General features: G+C 47.3%; 1 protein-coding gene and 1 long non-coding RNA gene across 2 annotated transcripts; one reads left to right on the forward strand and one right to left on the reverse strand.

The window, feature by feature from the left end:
• Window positions 1-43: 43 nt before the first annotated feature.
• LOC110533244 (uracil phosphoribosyltransferase homolog) lies at window positions 44-13,856 on the forward strand. The gene is made up of 7 exons (XM_036943580.1): window positions 44-447; window positions 3,635-3,677; window positions 3,782-3,851; window positions 8,314-8,376; window positions 8,491-8,652; window positions 10,795-10,893; window positions 13,611-13,856. Exons 1-7 carry the CDS (start codon window positions 176-178, stop codon window positions 13,715-13,717), a joined length of 816 nt encoding a protein of 271 aa, XP_036799475.1. The 5' UTR covers window positions 44-175; the 3' UTR covers window positions 13,718-13,856.
• Window positions 294-956, reverse strand: LOC118938742. The gene is made up of 2 exons (XR_005036007.1): window positions 923-956; window positions 294-550 (listed from the first exon to the last, which is right to left on the reverse strand). It is a non-coding gene; the product is annotated as an uncharacterized LOC118938742 (long non-coding RNA).
• Window positions 13,857-19,961: the final 6,105 nt, after the last annotated feature.

A 19,961-nucleotide genomic window follows, 5' to 3' on the forward strand; every position in this document is an offset into this window, starting at 1 on the left:
ATACGATTTGTAAACAATCACGTACTTGTGACCTTACTAAGTGTTGTGGGAATTGTCGTCATTTCCTGAAGCCAGGCGGATGTGTTGACGTCACCAACGTTGCGACACGTACGGCTCGTTGTCAGCAAATAGCGAACATTATTCGGTTTTAACATTATACAGTGAGTACAGCAACATGCCCTGCCACAACCAGTCGTTAAATAACGTTACTACCGGCCAAGAACATAACTTAACGAAGCATGTTCGGTTCGCCGCGAGCAGTAACAGCAGCAGCGTTCCGGTGGCGCCAAGCTCTGAGGCGGTGGATGACGTCAATAAACAGCGTTTGAACGGGAACTGTCCGAATGGTGGTGGGCTCGGCCCAGATGTGTTAAACCTTGGACCTCAACTGAAACTGCTTCCTCTTAACAGTCAGATACTAGAATTACAGACCATCATCAGAGACAAGTGAGTGTTTGACTTGGTGTAGTAGACCTCACAGTGAAATGCTGAATACAACAGGTGTAGTAGACCTCACAGTGAAATGCTGAATACAACAGGTGTAGTAGACCTTATGCTGAATACAACAGGTGTAGTAGACCTCACAGTGAAATGCTGAATACAACAGGTGTAGTAGACCTCACAGTGAAATGCTGAATACAACAGGTGTAGTAGACCTTACAGTGAAATGCTGAATACAACAGGTGTAGTAGACCTCACAGTGAAATGCTGAATACAACAGGTGTAGTAGACCTCACAGTGAAATGCTGAATACAACAGGTGTAGTAGACCTCACAGTGAAATGCTGAATACAACAGGTGTAGTAGACCTCACAGTGAAATGCTGAATACAACAGGTGTAGTAGACCTTACAGTGAAATGCTGAATACAACAGGTGTCGTAGACCTTACAGTGAAATGCTGAATACAACAGGTGTAGTAGACCTTACAGTGAAATGCTGAATACAACAGGTGTAGTAGACCTCACAGTGAAATGCTGAATACAACAGGTGTAGTAGACCTCACAGTGAAATGCTGAATACAACAGGTGTAGTAGACCTCACAGTGAAATGTTGAATACAACAGGTGTAGTAGACCTCACAGTGAAATGCTGAATACTACAGGTGTACAGTGAAATGCTGACTTACCAGCCCCTAACCAACAATGCAGTTTAAAAAATAAGAATAAGAAATAAAAGTAACGAGTAATTAAAGAGCAGCAGTAAAATAACAATAGCGAGACTACATACAGGGGGATAACGAGTCAATGTGCGGGGCACCGATTAGTCAAGGTAATTGAGGTAGTATGAACAAGTGGTAGTATGAACAAGTGGTAGTATGAACAAGTGGTAGTATGAACAAGTGGTAGTATGTACAAGTGGCTATGCATAGATAATAACAGTAGCAGCGGAGTAAAAGGAGGGGGGGGGTCAATGCAAATAGTCTGGGTAGACATTTGATTAGATGTTCAGGAGTCTTATGGCTTGGGTGTAGAAGCTGTTTAGAAGCCTCTTGGCCCTAGACTTGGCGCTCCGGTACCGCTTGCCGTGCGGTAGCAGAGAGAACAGTGTATGACTAGGGTGGCTGGAGTCTGAACATTTTTAGGGCCTCCCTCTGTCACTGCCTGGTATAGAGGTCCTGGATGGCAGGAAGTTTGGCCTCAGAGATGTACTGGGCCGTACGCACTACCCTCTGTCGTGCCTTGCGGTCGGAGGCCGAGCAGTTGCCATACCAGGCAGTGATACTCTCGATGGTGCAGCTGTTGAACCTTTTGAGGATCTGAGGATCCATGCCAAATCTTTTCAGTCTCCTGAGGGGAATAGGTTTTGTCGTGCCCTCTTCATGACTGTCTTGGTGTGCTTGAACCATGATAGTTTGTTGGTGATGTGGACACCAAGGAAATTGAAGCTCTCAACCTGCAGCCCTGTCGATGAGAATGGGGGTGTGCTTGGTCCTCCTTTTCCTGTAGTCTACAATCATCTCCTTTGTCTTGATCAGTTTGAGGGAGAGGTCCTGGCACCGCATGGCCAGGTCGCTGACCTCCCTATAGGCTGTCTCGTCATTGTCAGTGATCTACCACTGTTGTGTCATCGGCAAACTTAATGATGGTGTTGGAGTCGTGCCTGGCCGTGCAGTCATGAATGAACAGGGAGTACAGGAGGGGCCTGAGAACGCACCCCTGAGGGGCCTCTATGTTGAGGATCAGCTTGGCAGATGTGTTGCTACCTACCCTTCCCGTCTGGCGTCATTTAGGCAGGTTACCTTAGTGTTCTTGGGCACAGGGACTATGGTGGTCTGCTTGAAACATGTTGGTATCACAGGGACAGGTTGAAAATGTCAGTGAAGACACTTGCCAGTTGGTCAGCGCATGCTCGCAGTACACACCCTGGTAATCCATCTGGCCTTGTGAATGTTACTCACATTGGCTGCGGAGAGCATTTTTTTGCTTGTAAGCAGGAATCAGGAGGATAGAGTTATGGTGTGATTTTCCAAATGGAGGGCGAGGGAGAGCTTTGTACGCGTCTCTGTGTGGGGTTAAAGGTGGTCTAGAGTTAGTTTTTCCCCCCTCTGGTTGCACATTTAACATGAAGATAGAAATTTGCATTAAAGTCCCCGACCACTAGGAGTGCCGTCTCTGAGTGAGTGGTTTCCTGTTTGCTTATGGTGGTATACATTGAGTGCTGTCTTAGTGTCGGCATCAGTCTGGTGGTATGTAGACAGCTACGAAATACACATATAAACTCTCTAGGTAGATATTGTGGTCTACAGCTTATTTGATTTATTTATTTATTTAACTAGGCAAGTCAGTTAAGAACATTCTTATTTTCAATGACGGCCTAGGAACAGTGGGTTAACTGCCTGTTCTGGGGCAGAACGACAGATTGTCAGCTCGAGGGTTTGAACTTGCAACCTTCCGGTTACTAGTCCAACGCTCTAACCACTAGGCAACCCTGCCGCCCCTTATCATGAGATACTCTACCTCAGGCGAGCAAAACCTTGACACTTCCTTAGATATTGTGCACCAGCTGTTGTTTACATATAAGCATTAGTCCGCTGCCCCTTGTCTTACCAGACGTCGCTGTTCTATCCTGCTGGTACAGCGTATAACCAGCCAGCTGTATGTTGATAATGTCGTCGTTCAGCCACAACTCTGTGAAGCATAAGATATCACAGTTGGTAGTTTAATTTTCCTCGTAGGTCATTGATTTTATTTTCCAATGATTAGCTAGTAGGACAGAAGGCAAGGGGGGTTTATTCAATCGCCTACGAATTCTCAGAAGGCACCCCGACCTCCATCCTCTTTTCTTCACGCAAATGACGGGGATTTGGGTTTTGTTCCCGGGAAAGCAGTATGTCAGGCTCGTCTGACTCGTTAAGGGAAAAACAAAAGCTTCTTTCTGCCAGTTCGTGGTGAGTCATCGCTGTTCTGAAGTCCAGATTATTATTATTTTCGGTCATAAGAGACGGCAGCAGCAACATTATGTACACAATAAGTTACAAACAACGCAAAAAAAACGAACATAAAATGACAATCGGTTAGGAACATGTAAAAACATCAGCCATCTTCTCCGACGCCGTACTCAACTCAGACGTGGGAGCAAGGTAACAAGATGCTGTGGCCTCAGCAGGACAAATTATGTTTGTTTGTGTTTTGCAGGACAACCAGCAGAGGGGATTTTGTGTTCTGTGCAGACCGACTGGTAAGATTCCTTTTAAGAAGTCATCAGCTAGCTAGTAACTACAGTCGTTCATTTCATGGAAAAAAAGAGCATGAAGAGTTGAAACTGTTGATCTTCCTCCTCAGATCAGACTGGTGGTGGAAGAAGGACTGAACCAGCTGCCCTACTCAGAGTGCACGGTGACCACTCCTACAGGTACTGACTCTTACTCCCTAACCCCTACCCAGAGTGCACTGTGACCACTCCTACAGGTACTGACTCTTACTCCCTAACCCCTACTCAGAGTGCACTGTGACCACTCCTACAGGTACTGACTCTTACTCCCTAACCCCTACCCAGAGTGCACTGTGACCACTCCTACAGGTACTGACTCTTACTCCCTAACCCCTACTCAGAGTGCACTGTGACCACTCCTACAGGTACTGACTCTTACTCCCAAACCCCTACCCAGAGTGCACTGTGACCACTCCTACAGGTACTGACTCTTACTCCCTAACCCCTACCCAGAGTGCACTGTGACCACTCCTACAGGTACTGACTCTTACTCCCTAACCCCTACCCAGAGTGCACTGTGACCACTCCTACAGGTACTGACTCTTACTCCCTAACCCCTACTCAGAGTGCACTGTGACCACTCCTACAGGTACTGACTCTTACTCCCTAACCCCTACTCAGAGTGCACTGTGACCACTCCTACAGGTACTGACTCTTACTCCCTAACCCCTACCCAGAGTGCACTGTGACCACTCCTATAGCAGAGTTTCCGTTAGCTGTTTTTATATGAATGAAGTTGTCTGTGAGAAGAAGAAAATCCCATTGTGAAATAATGTTTTATAGCTTCTTCATTGATGGAAATACCAGATGACATGCTTATCGGTCTGCAGGGGCATTTGCATAATTTAGTGGAATTAAATTGGCACGTGTACAGTATATTTGTGACATGTTTTCGTTATGTATGCATCTTGTTTATCACACCGAACAGCATACAGAAACAGAGCCTTTGAGTGGAAAGTCGGTCAGACAGAGAGCTGCTGCAGCATCTGGTGGGAACTTGGACAAATCATGACGTCATTGATCTTCAGGTTGGAACGTCAGAGCTCTAGAAAGAGGGCGGCGTTCCCGTGTTGGAATTCCTAGCTGTCCATTCAAAAATAATTTTCTCCCCAGTTGTTTTGAACATGAAATGTCAACAGACGGAAATGTCAACATTCTTTTTCATCACTTCACAATGAGCTGGAGGCAGTAGGCATTTTGAAAAGCTTTTTGTTTTTGACCTTTATTTAACCAGGCAAGTCAGTTAAGAACAAATTCTTATTTTCAATGACAGGGTTAACTGCCTGTTCAGGGGCAGAACGACAGATTTGTACCTTGTCAGCTCGGGGATTTGAACTTGCAACCTTTCAGTTACTAGTCCAACGCTCTAACCACTAGGTTACCCTGCCGCCCCAATAATTGTTTGAAATGTGAACGTATTGAGGCATGTCTAACCTTTCTTCAAAGTAGCCTATTAGATCCACACTGCTCAAAAAAATACAGGGAACACTTAAACAACACAATGTAACTCCAAGTCAATCACACTTCTGTGAAATCAAACTGTCCACTTAGGAAGCAACACTGATTGACAATAAATGTCACATGCTGTTGTGCAAATGGAATAGACAACAGGTGGAAATTATAGGCAATTAGCAAGACACCCCCAATAAAGGAGTGGTTCTGCAGGTGGGGACCACAGACCACTTCTCAGTTCCTAACATCCTGGCTGATGTTTTGGTCACTTTTGAATGCTGGCGGTGCTTTCACTCTAGTGGTAGCATGAGACGGAGTCTACAACCCACACAAGTGGCTCAGGTAGTGCAGCTCATCCAGGATGGCACATCCATGCGAGCTGTGGCAAGAAGGTTTGCTGTGTCTGTCAGCGTAGTGTCCAGAGCATGGAGGCGCTACCAGGAGACAGGCCAGTACATCAGGAGACGTGGAGGAGGCCGTAGGAGGGCAACAACCCAGCAGCAGGACCGCTACCTCCGCCTTTGTGCAAGGAGGAGCACTGCCAGAGCCCTGCAAAATGACCTCCAGCAGGCCACAAATGTGCATGTGTCTGATCAAACGGTCAGAAACAGACGCCATGAGGGTGGTATGAGGGCCCGACGTCCACAGGTGGGGGTTGTGCTTACAGCCCAACACCGTGCGGGACGTTTGGCATTTGCCAGAGAACACCAAGATTGGCAAATTTGCGCCCTGTGCTCTTCACAGATGAAAACAGGTTCACACTGAGCACATGTGACAGACGTGACAGTCTGGAGACGCCGTGGAGAACGTTCTGCTGCCAACATCCTCCAGCATGACCGGTTTGGCGGTGGGTCAGTCATGGTGTGGGGTGGTATTTCTTTAGGGGGCCGCACAGCCCTCCATGTGCTCGCCAGAGGTAGCCTTACTGCCATTAGGTACCGAGATGAGATCCTCAGACCCCTTGTGAGACCATATGCTGGTGCGGTTGGCCCTGGGTTCCTCCTAATGCAAGACAATGCTAGACCTCATGTGGCTGGAGTGTGTCAGCAGTTCCTGCAAGAGGAAGGCATTGATGCTATGGACTGTCCCGCCCGTTCCCAGACCTGAATCCAATCGAGCACATCTGGGACATCATGTCTCGCTCCATCCACCAACACCACAGACTGTCCAGGAGTTGGCGGATGCTTTAGTCCAGGTCTGGGAGGAGATCCCTCAGGAGACCATCCGCTACCTCATCAGGAGCATGCCCAGGCGTTGTAGGGAGGTCATACAGGCATGTGGAGGCCACACACACTACTGAGCCTCATTTTGACTTGTTTTAAGGACATTACATCAAAGTTGGATTAGCCTGTAGTGTGGTTTTCCACTTTAATTTTGAGTGTGACTCCAAATCCAGACCTCCATGTGTTGATAAATTTGATTTCCATTGATAATTTTTGTTGTCAGCACATTCAACTATGTAAAGAAAAAAGTATTTAATAAGAATATTTCATTCATTCAGATCTAGGATGTGTTATTTTAGTGTTCCCTTTATTTTTTTGAGCAGTGTATTTTCTAAATATCTAAATTATTTTGTACATAATGTTTCTGCCACCGTCTCTTGTGACCGAAATGAGCTTCTAGATATCAGGACAGCGATTACTCACTCACCCTGGAATACGTTTTTTAACGAGTCGGGCGCAAAGGATTTACTCCAGACACCCGACAAGGCCCTCATCTCCGTCATTCACAGGAGAAAGACACGGATCCGATGGCGAGAGGGTAATAGGCCTTTTCCATCGGTTCTATTAGCCAACGTACAATCATTGGATAATAAAATAGACAAACTACGGGCACGTATATCCTACCAACGGGACAATAATAACTAATATCTTATGTTTCACTGAGTCGTGGCTGAACGACGACATGAATAACATACAGCTGGTGGTTTATACACTGTATCGGCAGGATAGAACAGCAGCCTCTGGTAAGACAAGGTGTGGTGGTCTATGTATATTTGTAAACAACAGCTGGTGCACGAAATCTAAGGAAGTCTTGAGGTTTTGCTCGCCTGAGGTAGAGTATCTCATGATAAGCTGTAGACCACACTATTTACCAAAAGAGTTCTCATCTATATTCTTCGTAGCTGTCTACCACCACAGACCGATGCTGGCACTAAGACTGCACTCAATGAGTTAGGAATTTTATGAATAATGACTAAACAGTATCCCCATTTTAAATAGAATTGTAACTAAGTAAACTTATACTCTGTTTTATTATATCTGATTAACAATATGAATTCATAAGTGAGAGATTGTGGAGCCTGATACAGGGGGTAATTAAATACCATTCCAGCCAGGTTGGAGAAGACTGGAAGTGTTTTCTTTTAAGTAAAGCAGAAAGGGTCATTAACCTATGGTTGAACCGACTCCACTTAGCTCTGGGATCTTTAGATAGGTTTTTTTTTTTCTTAGGTTTTCCATTAGCTGGAACTGTCTGCTGAATGGTGATGGATGAAGACTTCAGAAGGTTTATCTCGAATTAACTTTTGAACTGTTGGGAGAAAGAATATTTTATAACCTATGACGTCATATTTTGTATATAAACTGTTGTTCGTGGTTACATGGCAGCGCGCTCCGAGAATAAATACTAGTATCTAATTTTGATAAGACTGGTCTCTGTCTATTTTATGCAAATAAGAATCTTACAAATTCTCAGAAAATAGATTAAGTGAATTAAATTAAAGAAAACATATTGGAATTATGAAATTACAGTGACAATGAGCAAACGGGAAAACGCTCATTGAGGCGGCGCCCCTAGTGGCCGGGGACTTTAATGCAGGGAAACTGAAATCCGTTTTACCTCATTTCTACCGGCATGTTAAATGTGCAACCAGAGGGAAAATAACTCTAGACCACCTTTACTCCCTCGTCCTCCACTTGGCAAATCTGACCATAATTCTATCCTCCTGATTCCTGCTTACCTCACATCGTTGCATCCTCGACTTGCATGTTCTGTTCATTATGAATTACTATATTCTAAATGCGATTTCTGTCATTCTGAGCACTGTGGGTGGACGCCCTAATTACACGCTGACCCCTAACCTCTACACGCCGACCCCTTACACACTATCCACATGCTGCTGATAACATTCTGCTTCATCTCTCAACAGGACACATGTATGAAGGTGTAAAGTTTGAGAGAGGTAACTGTGGAGTCAGCATTATGAGAAGTGGTGAGTCTGGTATTTCCCCCCCCCCTCTACTGAAAAAAATTCCCTTTTTCTGCTTTTTTCATGTTATTTCACATACCTGACCTCTTTAGGGACCTGTGTCTGTCCATCCCCCAGGTGAGGCCATGGAGCAGGGTCTGAGGGACTGTTGTAGGTCCATTCGCATCGGGAAGATCCTGATCCAGAGTGATGAAGAGACCCAGGAGGCTAAGGTCTACTATGCTAAGTTCCCCCCAGACATAAACAGGAGGAAGGTGCTGCTCATGTACCCAATACTGAGTAAGTAAAAAAGATCGCTGGCAAAAGGGAAAGATATTACAGACGTCTTGAATGTTGGGTCATTTTTCCTAATCCTGGAGTTTTTTTCAGCCAGGCAAATAATGAAATGGTTGAAAAAGTTCCTGTTGTTAACATGTTGTCATTAACTATAGACAAATAAATTAGAACCAGCAGTTGATCAAATTCAACACAAAAAATAGACAACATAATGACCCGGTACCGCTGAGTAACATAATGACCCGGTACTGCTGAGTAACATAATGACCCGGTACCGCTGACTAACATAATGACCCGCTACCGCTGAGTAACATAATGACCCGCTACCGCTGAGTAACATAATGACCCGGTACCGCTGACTAACATAATGACCCGGTACCGCTGAGTAACATAATGACCCGGTACTGCTGACTAACATAATGACCCGGTACCGCTGAGTAACATAATGACCCGGTACCGCTGAGTAACATAATGACGCGGTACCGCTGAGTAACATAATGACCCGGTACCGCTGAGTAACATAATGACCCGGTACCGCTGAGTAACATAATGACCCGGTACCGCTGAGTAACATAATGACCCGGTACCGCTGAGTAACATAATGACCCGGTACCGCTGAGTAACATAATGACCCGGTACCGCTGAGTAACATAATGACCCGGTACCGCTGAGTAACATAATGACCCGGTACCGCTGAGTAACATAATGACCCGGTACCGCTGAGTAACATAATGACACGGTACCGCTGAGTAACATAATGACCCGGTACCGCTGAGTAACATAATGACACGGTACCGCTGAGTAACATAATGACACGGTACCGCTGACTAACATAATGACACGGTACCGCTGACTAACATAATGACACGGTACCGCTGACTAACATAATGACCCGCTACCGCTGAGTAACATAATGACGCGGTACCGCTGAGTAACATAATGACACGGTACCGCTGAGTAACATAATGACCCGGTACCGCTGAGTAACATAATGACCCGGTACCGCTGAGTAACATAATGACCCGCTACCGCTGAGTAACATAATGACCCGGTACCGCTGAGTAACATAATGACCCGGTACCGCTGAGTAACATAATGACCTGGTACCGCTGAGTAACATAATGACCCGGTACCGCTGAGTAACATAATGACCCGGTACCGCTGAGTAACATAATGACCCGGTACCGCTGAGTAACATAATGACCCGCTACCGCTGAGTAACATAATGACCCGCTACCGCTGAGTAACATAATGACCCGGTACCGCTGAGTAACATAATGACCCGCTACTGCTGAGTAACATAATGACCCGGTACCGCTGAGTAACATAATGACCCGGTACCGCTGAGTAACATAATGACCCGGTACCGCTGAGTAACATAATGACCCGGTACCGCTGAGTAACATAATGACCCGGTACTGCTGAGTAACATAATGACCCGGTACCGCTGAGTAACATAATGACCCGGTACCGCTGAGTAACATAATGACCCGGTACCGCTGAGTAACATAATGACCTGGTACCGCTGAGTAACATAATGACCCGCTACTGCTGAGTAACATAATGACCCGGTACCGCTGAGTAACATAATGACCCGGTACCGCTGAGTAACATAATGACCCGGTACCGCTGAGTAACATAATGACCCGGTACTGCTGAGTAACATAATGACCCGGTACCGCTGAGTAACATAATGACCCGGTACCGCTGAGTAACATAATGACCCGGTACCGCTGCACGGTATCTCCGGTATCTTATGAATGAAGTCTTCAGGTCTCAGACAAAATTACTCATCATGCACTTTAGCACTGAACTGTGTGTCTAGGTAACACAGTGTGTGTTGTGTGTGTGTGTGTCCCAGGTACAGGTAACACAGTGTGTGTTGTGTGTGTGTGTGTCCCAGGTACAGGTAACACAGTGTGTGTTGTGTGTGTGTGTCCCAGGTACAGGTAACACAGTGTGTGTTGTGTGTGTGTGTCCCAGGTACAGGTAACACAGTGTGTGTTGTGTGTGTGTGTGTCCCAGGTACAGGTAACACAGTGTGTGTTGTGTGTGTGTGTCCCAGGTACAGGTAACACAGTGTGTGTTGTGTGTGTGTGTCCCAGGTACAGGTAACACAGTGTGTGTTGTGTGTGTGTGTCCCAGGTACAGGTAACACAGTGATCGAGGCGGTGCAGGTGTTGATTGAGCATGGACTCCAACCCAAACACATCATCCTCCTCTCTCTCTTCTCCACCCCACACGGTAGGTAACACATCATCCTCATCTCTCTCTTCTCCACCCCACACGGTAGGTAACACATCATCCTCATCTCTCTCTTCTCCACCCCACACGGTAGGTAACACATCATCCTCATCTCTCTCTTCTCCACCCCACACGGTAGGTAACACATCATCCTCATCTCTCTCTTCTCCACCCCACACGGTAGGTAACACATCATCCTCATTTCTCTCTTCTCCACCCCACACGGTAGGTAACATATCCTCATCTCTCTCTTTCTCCACCCCACACGGTAGGTAACACATCATCCTCATCTCTCTTTCTCCACCCCACACGGTAGGTAACACATTATCCTCATCTCTCTCTTCTCCACCCCACACGGTAGGTAACGCATTATCCTCATCTCTCTCTCTTCTCCACCCCACACGGTAGGTAACACATTATCCTCATCTCTCTTTCTCCACCCCACACGGTAGGTAACACATTATCCTCATCTCTCTCTCTTCTCCACCCCACACGGTAGGTAACACATTATCCTCATCTCTCTCTCTTCTCCACCCCACACGGTAGGTAACACATTATCCTCATCTCTCTCTCTTCTCCACCCCACACGGTAGGTAACACATGATCCTCATCTCTCTCTCTTCTCCACCCCACACGGTAGGTAACACATTATCCTCATCTCTCTCTTCTCCACCCCACACGGTAGGTAACACATCATCCTCATCTCTCTTTTTCTCCACCCCACACGGTAGGTAACACATTATCCTCATCTCTCTCTCTTCTCCACCCCACACGGTAGGTAACACATGATCCTCATCTCTCTCTCTTCTCCACCCCACACGGTAGGTAACACATTATCCTCATCTCTCTCTTTTCTCCACCCCACACGGTAGGTAACACATGATCCTCATCTCTCTCTCTTCTCCACCCCACACGGTAGGTAACACATTATCCTCATCTCTCTCTTTTCTCCACCCCACACGGTAGGTAACACATCATCCTCATCTCTCTCTTTCTCCACCCCACACGGTAGGTAACACATCCTCATCTCTCTCTTTCTCCACCCCACACGGTAGGTAACACATGATCCTCATCTCTCTCTCTCTTCTCCACCCCACACGGTAGGTAACACATTACCCTCATCTCTCTCTCTTCTCCACCCCACACGGTAGGTAGCACATAATCCTCATCTCTCTCTCTTCTCCACCCCACACGGTAGGTAACACATTACCCTCATCTCTCTCTCTTCTCCACCCCACACGGTAGGTAGCACATAATCCTCATCTCTCTCTCTTCTCCACCCCACACGGTAGGTAACACATGATCCTCATCTCTCTCTCTTCTCCACCCCACACGGTAGGTAACACATTATCCTCATCTCTCTCTCTTCTCCACCCCACACGGTAGGTAACACATGATCCTCATCTCTCTCTCTTCTCCACCCCACACGGTAGGTAACACATTATCCTCATCTCTCTCTTTTCTCCACCCCACACGGTAGGTAACACATCATCCTCATCTCTCTCTTTCTCCACCCCACACGGTAGGTAACACATCCTCATCTCTCTCTTTCTCCACCCCACACGGTAGGTAACACATCCTCATCTCTCTCTTTCTCCACCCCACACGGTAGGTAACACATTATCCTCATCTCTCTCTCTTCTCCACCCCACACGGTAGGTAACACATTATCCTCATCTCTCTCTTTTCTCCACCCCACACGGTAGGTAACACATCATCCTCATCTCTCTCTTTCTCCACCCCACACGGTAGGTAACACATCCTCATCTCTCTCTTTCTCCACCCCACACGGTAGGTAACACATGATCCTCATCTCTCTCTCTCTTCTCCACCCCACACGGTAGGTAACACATCATCCTCATCTCTCTCTTTCTCCACCCCACATGGTAGGTAACACATCCTCATCTCTCTCTTTCTCCACCCCACACGGTAGGTAACACATGATCCTCATCTCTCTCTCTCTTCTCCACCCCACACGGTAGGTAACACATTACCCTCATCTCTCTCTCTTCTCCACCCCACACGGTAGGTAGCACATAATCCTCATCTCTCTCTCTTCTCCACCCCACACGGTAGGTAACACATTACCCTCATCTCTCTCTCTTCTCCACCCCACACGGTAGGTAACACATGATCCTCATCTCTCTCTCTTCTCCACCCCACACGGTAGGTAACACATGATCCTCATCTCTCTCTCTCTTCTCCACCCCACACGGTAGGTAACACATCATCCTCATCTCTCTCTTTCTCCACCCCACACGGTAGGTAACACATCCTCATCTCTCTCTTTCTCCACCCCACACGGTAGGTAACACATGATCCTCATCTCTCTCTCTCTTCTCCACCCCACACGGTAGGTAGCACATAATCCTCATCTCTCTCTCTTCTCCACCCCACACGGTAGGTAACACATTACCCTCATCTCTCTCTCTTCTCCACCCCACACGGTAGGTAGCACATAATCCTCATCTCTCTCTCTTCTCCACCCCACACGGTAGGTAACACATGATCCTCATCTCTCTCTCTTCTCCACCCCACACGGTAGGTAACACATTATCCTCATCTCTCTCTTCTCCACCCCACACGGTAGGTAACACATTATCCTCATCTCTCTCTCTTCTCCACCCCACACGGTAGGTAACACATTATCCTCTCTCTCTTCTCCACCTCACTGTAGGTAACACATTATCCTCCTCTCTCTCTCTTCATCTCTCCAGGAGCCAAGGCCATCCTCCAAGAGTTCCCAGAGATCACCCTGCTCACCACAGAGCTGCACCCGGTCGCCCCCACACACTTTGGACAGAAGTACTTTGGCACAGAATGACAAACGCGCACACCAGACCACACCACGCTAGACCACACCACGCTAGACCACACCACGCTAGACCACACCACGCTAGACCAGACCACACCACGCTAGACCACACCACGCTAGACCACACCAGACCACACCACATTAGACCAGACCACGCCAGACTGCACCAGACCACGCCACGCTAGACCACACCACACTAGACCACACCACGCTAGACCACACCACGCTAGACCACACCACGCTAGACCAGACCACACCACGCTAGACCACACCACGCTAGACCACACCAGACCACACCACATTAGACCAGACCACGCCAGACTGCACCAGACCACGCCACGCTAGACCACACCACACTAGACCACACCACACTAGACCACACCACACTAGACCACAACACGCTAGACCACAGCACACTAGACCACACCATGCTAGACCACGCCAGACCACACCACATTAGACCAGACCACACCACGCCAGACTGCACCAGACCACGCCACGCTAGACCACACCACACTAGACCACACCACACTAGACCACACCACACTAGACCACACCACACTAGACCACACCACACTAGACCACACCACACTAGACCACACCACGCTAGACCACACCAGACCACACCACATTAGACCAGACCACGCCAGACTGCACCAGACCACGCCACGCTAGACCACACCACACTAGACCACACCACACTAGACCACACCACACTAGACCACACCACACTAGACCACAACACGCTAGACCACACCACACTAGACCACTCCAGACCGAACTAGAGGTCGGCCGATTTCAAGTTTTCATAACAATTGGAAATCTGTATTTTTGGACACCGATTTGGCCGATTTTATTTTAACACCTTTTACTTAACCTTTATTTAACTAGGCAAGTCAGTTAAGAACACGTTCTTCTTTTCAATGACGGCCCAGGAACCGTGGTTAACTTCCTGTTCAGGGGAAGCTCGGGGGATCCACTCTTGCAACCTTACAGTTAACTAGTCCAACGCTCTAACCACCTGCCTCTCATTGCACTCCACGAGGAGACTGCCTGTTATACGAATGCAGTAAGCCAAGGTAAGTTGCTAGCTAGCATTAAACTTATCTTATAAAAAACAATCAAGCATAATCACTAGTTAACTACATATGGCTGATGATATTACTCGTTTATCTAGCGTGTCTTGCGTTGCATATAATCTGACTGAGCATACAAGTGTCTAAGTATATGACTGAGCGGTGGTAGGCAGCAGCAGGCTCGTAAGCATTCATTCAAACAGCACTTTCGTGCGTTTTGCCAGTAGCTCTTCGTTGTGTGTCAAGCATTGCGCTGTTTATGACTTCAAGCCTATCAACTCCCGAGATGAGGCTGGTGTAACGGCTAGCTAGTTAGCGGGGTGCGCGCTAATAGCGTTTCAAACGTCACTCGCTCGCCACTTGGAGTGGTTGTTCCCCTTGCTCTGCATGGGTAACGCTGCTTCGAGGGTGGCTGTTGTCGATGTGTTCCTGGTTCAAGCCCAGGGAGGAGCGAGGAGAGGGATCGAAGCTATACTGTTACACTGGCAATACTAAAGTGCTTATAAGAACATCCAATAGTCAAAGGTTAATGAAATACAAATGGTATAGAAGGAAATAGTCCTATAATTCCTATAATAACTACAACCTAAAACTTCTTAACTGGGAATATTGAAGACTCATGTTAAAAGGAACCACCAGCTTTCATATGTTCTCATGTTCTGAGCAAGGAACTGAAACGTTAGCTTTCTTACATGGAACATATTGCACTTTTACTTTCTTCTCCAACACTTTGTTTTTGCATTATTTAAACCAAATTGTTTCATTATTTATTTGAGGCATTATATTAAGTTAAAATAAGTGTTCATTCAGTATTGTTGTAATTGTCATTATTACAAATAAAATAAAAAATTAAATGGCCGATTAATCGCTATCGGCTGTTTTGGTCCTCCAATAATCGCTATCGGCTGTTTTGGTCCTCCAATAATCGCTATCGGCTGTTTTGGTCCTCCAATAATCGCTATCGGCTGTTTTGGTCCTCCAATAATCGCTATCGGCTGTTTTGGTCCTCCAATAATCGCTATCGGCTGTTTTGGTCCTCCAATAATCGCTATCGGCTGTTTTGGTCCTCCAATAATCGCTATCGGTATTGGCATTGAAAAATCATAATCGGTCGACCTCTAGACCGAACCAGACCAGACCGAACCACACCAGACCGAACCAGACCACACCGAACCAGACCGAACCACACCAGACTACTCATCCCTAAGATCAGTGTGAATAAAAAAAAAAATTTAAACTTTAGATGTGATGTTACTGAGTCCTAACTTCATTATCTACAGTATGTGTTCTTATCTGATGTGATGCTAGTGTACATCTACCTCTGTTCCTCCTCCTACTGCGGTTCCTACCCTCCTCCCACCGCGGTTCCTACCCTCCTACCGCAGTTCCTACCCTCCTCCCCCCTCCTACCGCAGTTCCTACCACCCTCCTACCGCAGTTCCTACCACCATCCTACCGCAGTTCCTACCCTCCTCCCCACTCCTACCGCAGTTCCTACCCTCCTCCCCCCTCCTACCGCAGTTCCTACCCTCCTCCCCCCTCCTACTGCAGTTCCTACCCTCCTTCCGCGGTTCCTACCCTCCTCCTCCCACCGTGGTTCCTACTGCGGTTCCTCCCCTCCTACCGCGGTTCCTCCCCTCCTACCGCGGTTCCTCCCCTCCTCCCCCTTCCTACCGCGGTTCCTACCCTCCTCCCCCCTCCTACCGCGGTTCCTACCCTCCTCGCCTCCCTCTCTGCCACTGTCCCTAATGCCCCCCTCTACAAAATGTCCTTCACATGGTCAAGAACTATTCTGACATAATGTCAAAATACTGCCACCATATTGCCTTAATGCTTCTGCAGAACAAACTTGACCTCAAACTGAATGTATTGACCCACTACTTACAGGGAAGGATTCGGGGCTCTATTCAGCCTGGGTCCTGAAATGTTACAATAGAAATGTAAAGGTCATTTCCCATTGGGCCGACGCGTGCGGTCTCCGCCAACGTGGATTAGGCATCAGTGCTGAACCTCTGCGATACGTATTGAATAGAGGAGTTCAGACATGAAACCACATCAGTTTGACAGATTTATCCAGTCGTGTGTGTAAGACTCAGGTAAACGGAGTGATTGTGTTGATCTCCTGTTGGAATGATGAATAAAACAGGAACCAGAAGTGATCAGGAGTAAAAGTTAATTTCAGTGTCAGTCAGTATGATGATCAGCAACATAGTACATGGAGTTAGAGCACCAGACCCAAACACCACCTCCTCTCAGTAATGGGAAGAGCACCAGTAAACTGCTGACCCAAACACCACCTCCTCTCAGTGATGGGAAGAGCACCAGTAAACTGCTGACCCAAACACCACCTCCTCTCAGTGATGAGAAGACCAGTAAACTGCTGACCCAAACACCACCTCCTCTCAGTGATGGGAAGAGCACCAGTAAACTGCTGACCCAAACACCACCTCTCAGTGATGAGAAGAGCACCAGTAAACTGCTGACCCAAACACCACCTCCTCTCAGTGATGGGAAGAGCACCAGTAAACTGCTGACCCAAACACCACCTCCTCTCAGTGATGAGAAGACCAGTAAACTGCTGACCCAAACACCACCTCCTCTCAGTGATGGGAAGAGCACCAGTAAACTGCTGACCCAAACACCACCTCTCAGTGATGAGAAGAGCACCAGTAAACTGCTGACCCAAACACCACCTCCTCTCAGTGATGGGAAGAAGACATACTCAACATCCATGAAGGTCCATCCTCTCTTCACTCTCTCCCACAGTCACATACACAGACAATCATTCACACAGTCACATACACAGACAATCATTCACACAGTCACATACACAGATATGATTGTAAATGAACATTGACACCATAAGGAACATTTTGCTGAATGGAAGAGATGAAATAATCAATAACTTGTTTATGTCTGTACAGAGCAGATGTCTTAGTTGTAACAACAGCCGTATTGCATTATTTGATCATGATGTTAAACCAATGTAAATACACACAAAGGGGCATATGTATCAAGCATCTGAGTAGGAGTGCTGACCTAGGGTCAGTTCTGCCTTCTACAACACATTACATGCACAGGAGCCTGATCCTAGATCGGCACTCTGAACCGCTTGAGACAGACAGCACTAGACCTACCTTGATAACAGCTTTGGCCCGGTCCAGACAAGGCCCTTAGCCCCTCCCCAAGTCTGTCTGCATCCCAAATGGCACCCTATTCCCTATACAGTGCACTAGTTTTGACCAGAGCCTTATGGGTAATAGGATGCCATTTAGGATGCAAACCAAGGACTGACTACCTAAGCTAAGGAGTAGGAACTAGGGTCTGCTTCTGTAGTGGAGCAGGTTGAGAGCTTCAGGTTCCTTGGTGTCCACATCACCAACAAACTATCATGGTCCAAGCACACCAAGACAGTTGTGAAGAGGGCACGACAAAACCTTTTCCCCCTCAGAAGACTGAAAAGATTTGGCATGGGTCCTCAGATCCTCAAAAGGTTCTACAGCTGCCCCATCCGGAGCATCTGTACCGTAACACCCTGTGTATATAGTCTCCACATTGACTCTGTACCGGTACCCCCTGTATGTAGTCTCCACATTGACTCTGTACCCCCTGTATATAGCCTCCACATTGACTCTGTACCCCCTGTATATAGCCTCCACATTGACTCTGTACCGGTACCCCCTGTATATAGCCTCCACATTGACTCTGTAACCCCTGTATATAGTCTCCACATTGACGCTGTACCCCCTGTATATAGCCTCCCCATTGACTCTGTACCAGTACCCCCTGTATATAGCCTCCACATTGACTCTGTACCAGTACCCCCTGTATATAGCCTCCACATTGACTCTGTACCGGTACCCCCTGTATATAGCCTCCACATTGACTCTGTACCGGTACCCCCTGTATATAGCCTCCACATTGACTCTGTACCGGTACCCCCTGTATATAGCCTCCACATTGACTCTGTACCGGTACCCCCTGTATATAGCCTCCACATTGACTCTGTACCGGTACCCCCTGTATATAGCCTCCACATTGACTCTGTACCGGTACCCCCTGTATATAGCCTCCACATTGACTCTGTACCGGTACCCCCTGTATATAGCCTCCACATTGACTCTGTACCGGTACCCCCTGTATATAGTCTCCACATTGACTCTGTACCGGTACCCCCTGTATATAGCCTCCACATTGACTCTGTACCCCCTGTATATAGCCTCCACATTGACTCTGTACTGGTACCCCCTGTATATAGCTTCCACATTGACTCTGTACCGGTACCCCCTGTATATAGCCTCCACATTGACTCTGTACCCCCTGTATATAGTCTCCACATTGATGCTGTACCCCCTGTATATAGCCTCCACATTGACTCTGTACCCCTGTATATAGTCTCCACATTGACGCTGTACCCCCTGTATATAGCCTCCACATTGACTCTGTACCGGTACCCCCTGTATATAGCCTCCACATTGACTCTGTACCGGTACCCCCTGTATATAGCCTCCACATTGACTCTGTACCGGTACCCCCTGTATATAGCCTCCACATTGACTCTGTACCGGTACCCCCTGTATATAGCCTCCACATTGACTCTGTACCGGTACCCCCTGTATATAGCCTCCACATTGACTCTGTACCGGTACCCCCTGTATATAGCCTCCACATTGACTCTGTACCGGTATCCCCTGTATATAGCCTTCACATTGACTCTGTACTGGTACCCCTGTATATAGCCTCCACATTGACTCTGTACCGGTACCCCCTGTATATTGCCTCCACATTGACTCTGTACTGGTACCCCCTGTATATAGCCTCCACATTGACTCTGTACTGGTACCCCTGTATATAGCCTCCACATTGACTCTGTACCGTAATACCCTGTATATAGCCTCCACATTGACTCTGTACCGTAATACCCTGTATATAGCCTCCACATTGACTCTGTACCGGTACCCCCTGTATATAGCCTCCACATTGACTCTGTACCGGTACCCCCTGTATATAGCCTCCACATTGACTCTGTACTGGTACCCCCTGTATATAGCCTCCACATTGACTCTGTACCGGTACCCCCTGTATATAGCCTCCACATTGACTCTGTACCGGTACCCCCTGTATATAGCCTTTACATTGACTCTGTACCGTAATACCCTGTATATAGCCTCCACATT

Source organism: Oncorhynchus mykiss, chromosome 14 (assembly GCF_013265735.2).
Source record: "Oncorhynchus mykiss isolate Arlee chromosome 14, USDA_OmykA_1.1, whole genome shotgun sequence".
NCBI classification, from domain to species: Eukaryota; Metazoa; Chordata; class Actinopteri; order Salmoniformes; family Salmonidae; genus Oncorhynchus; species Oncorhynchus mykiss.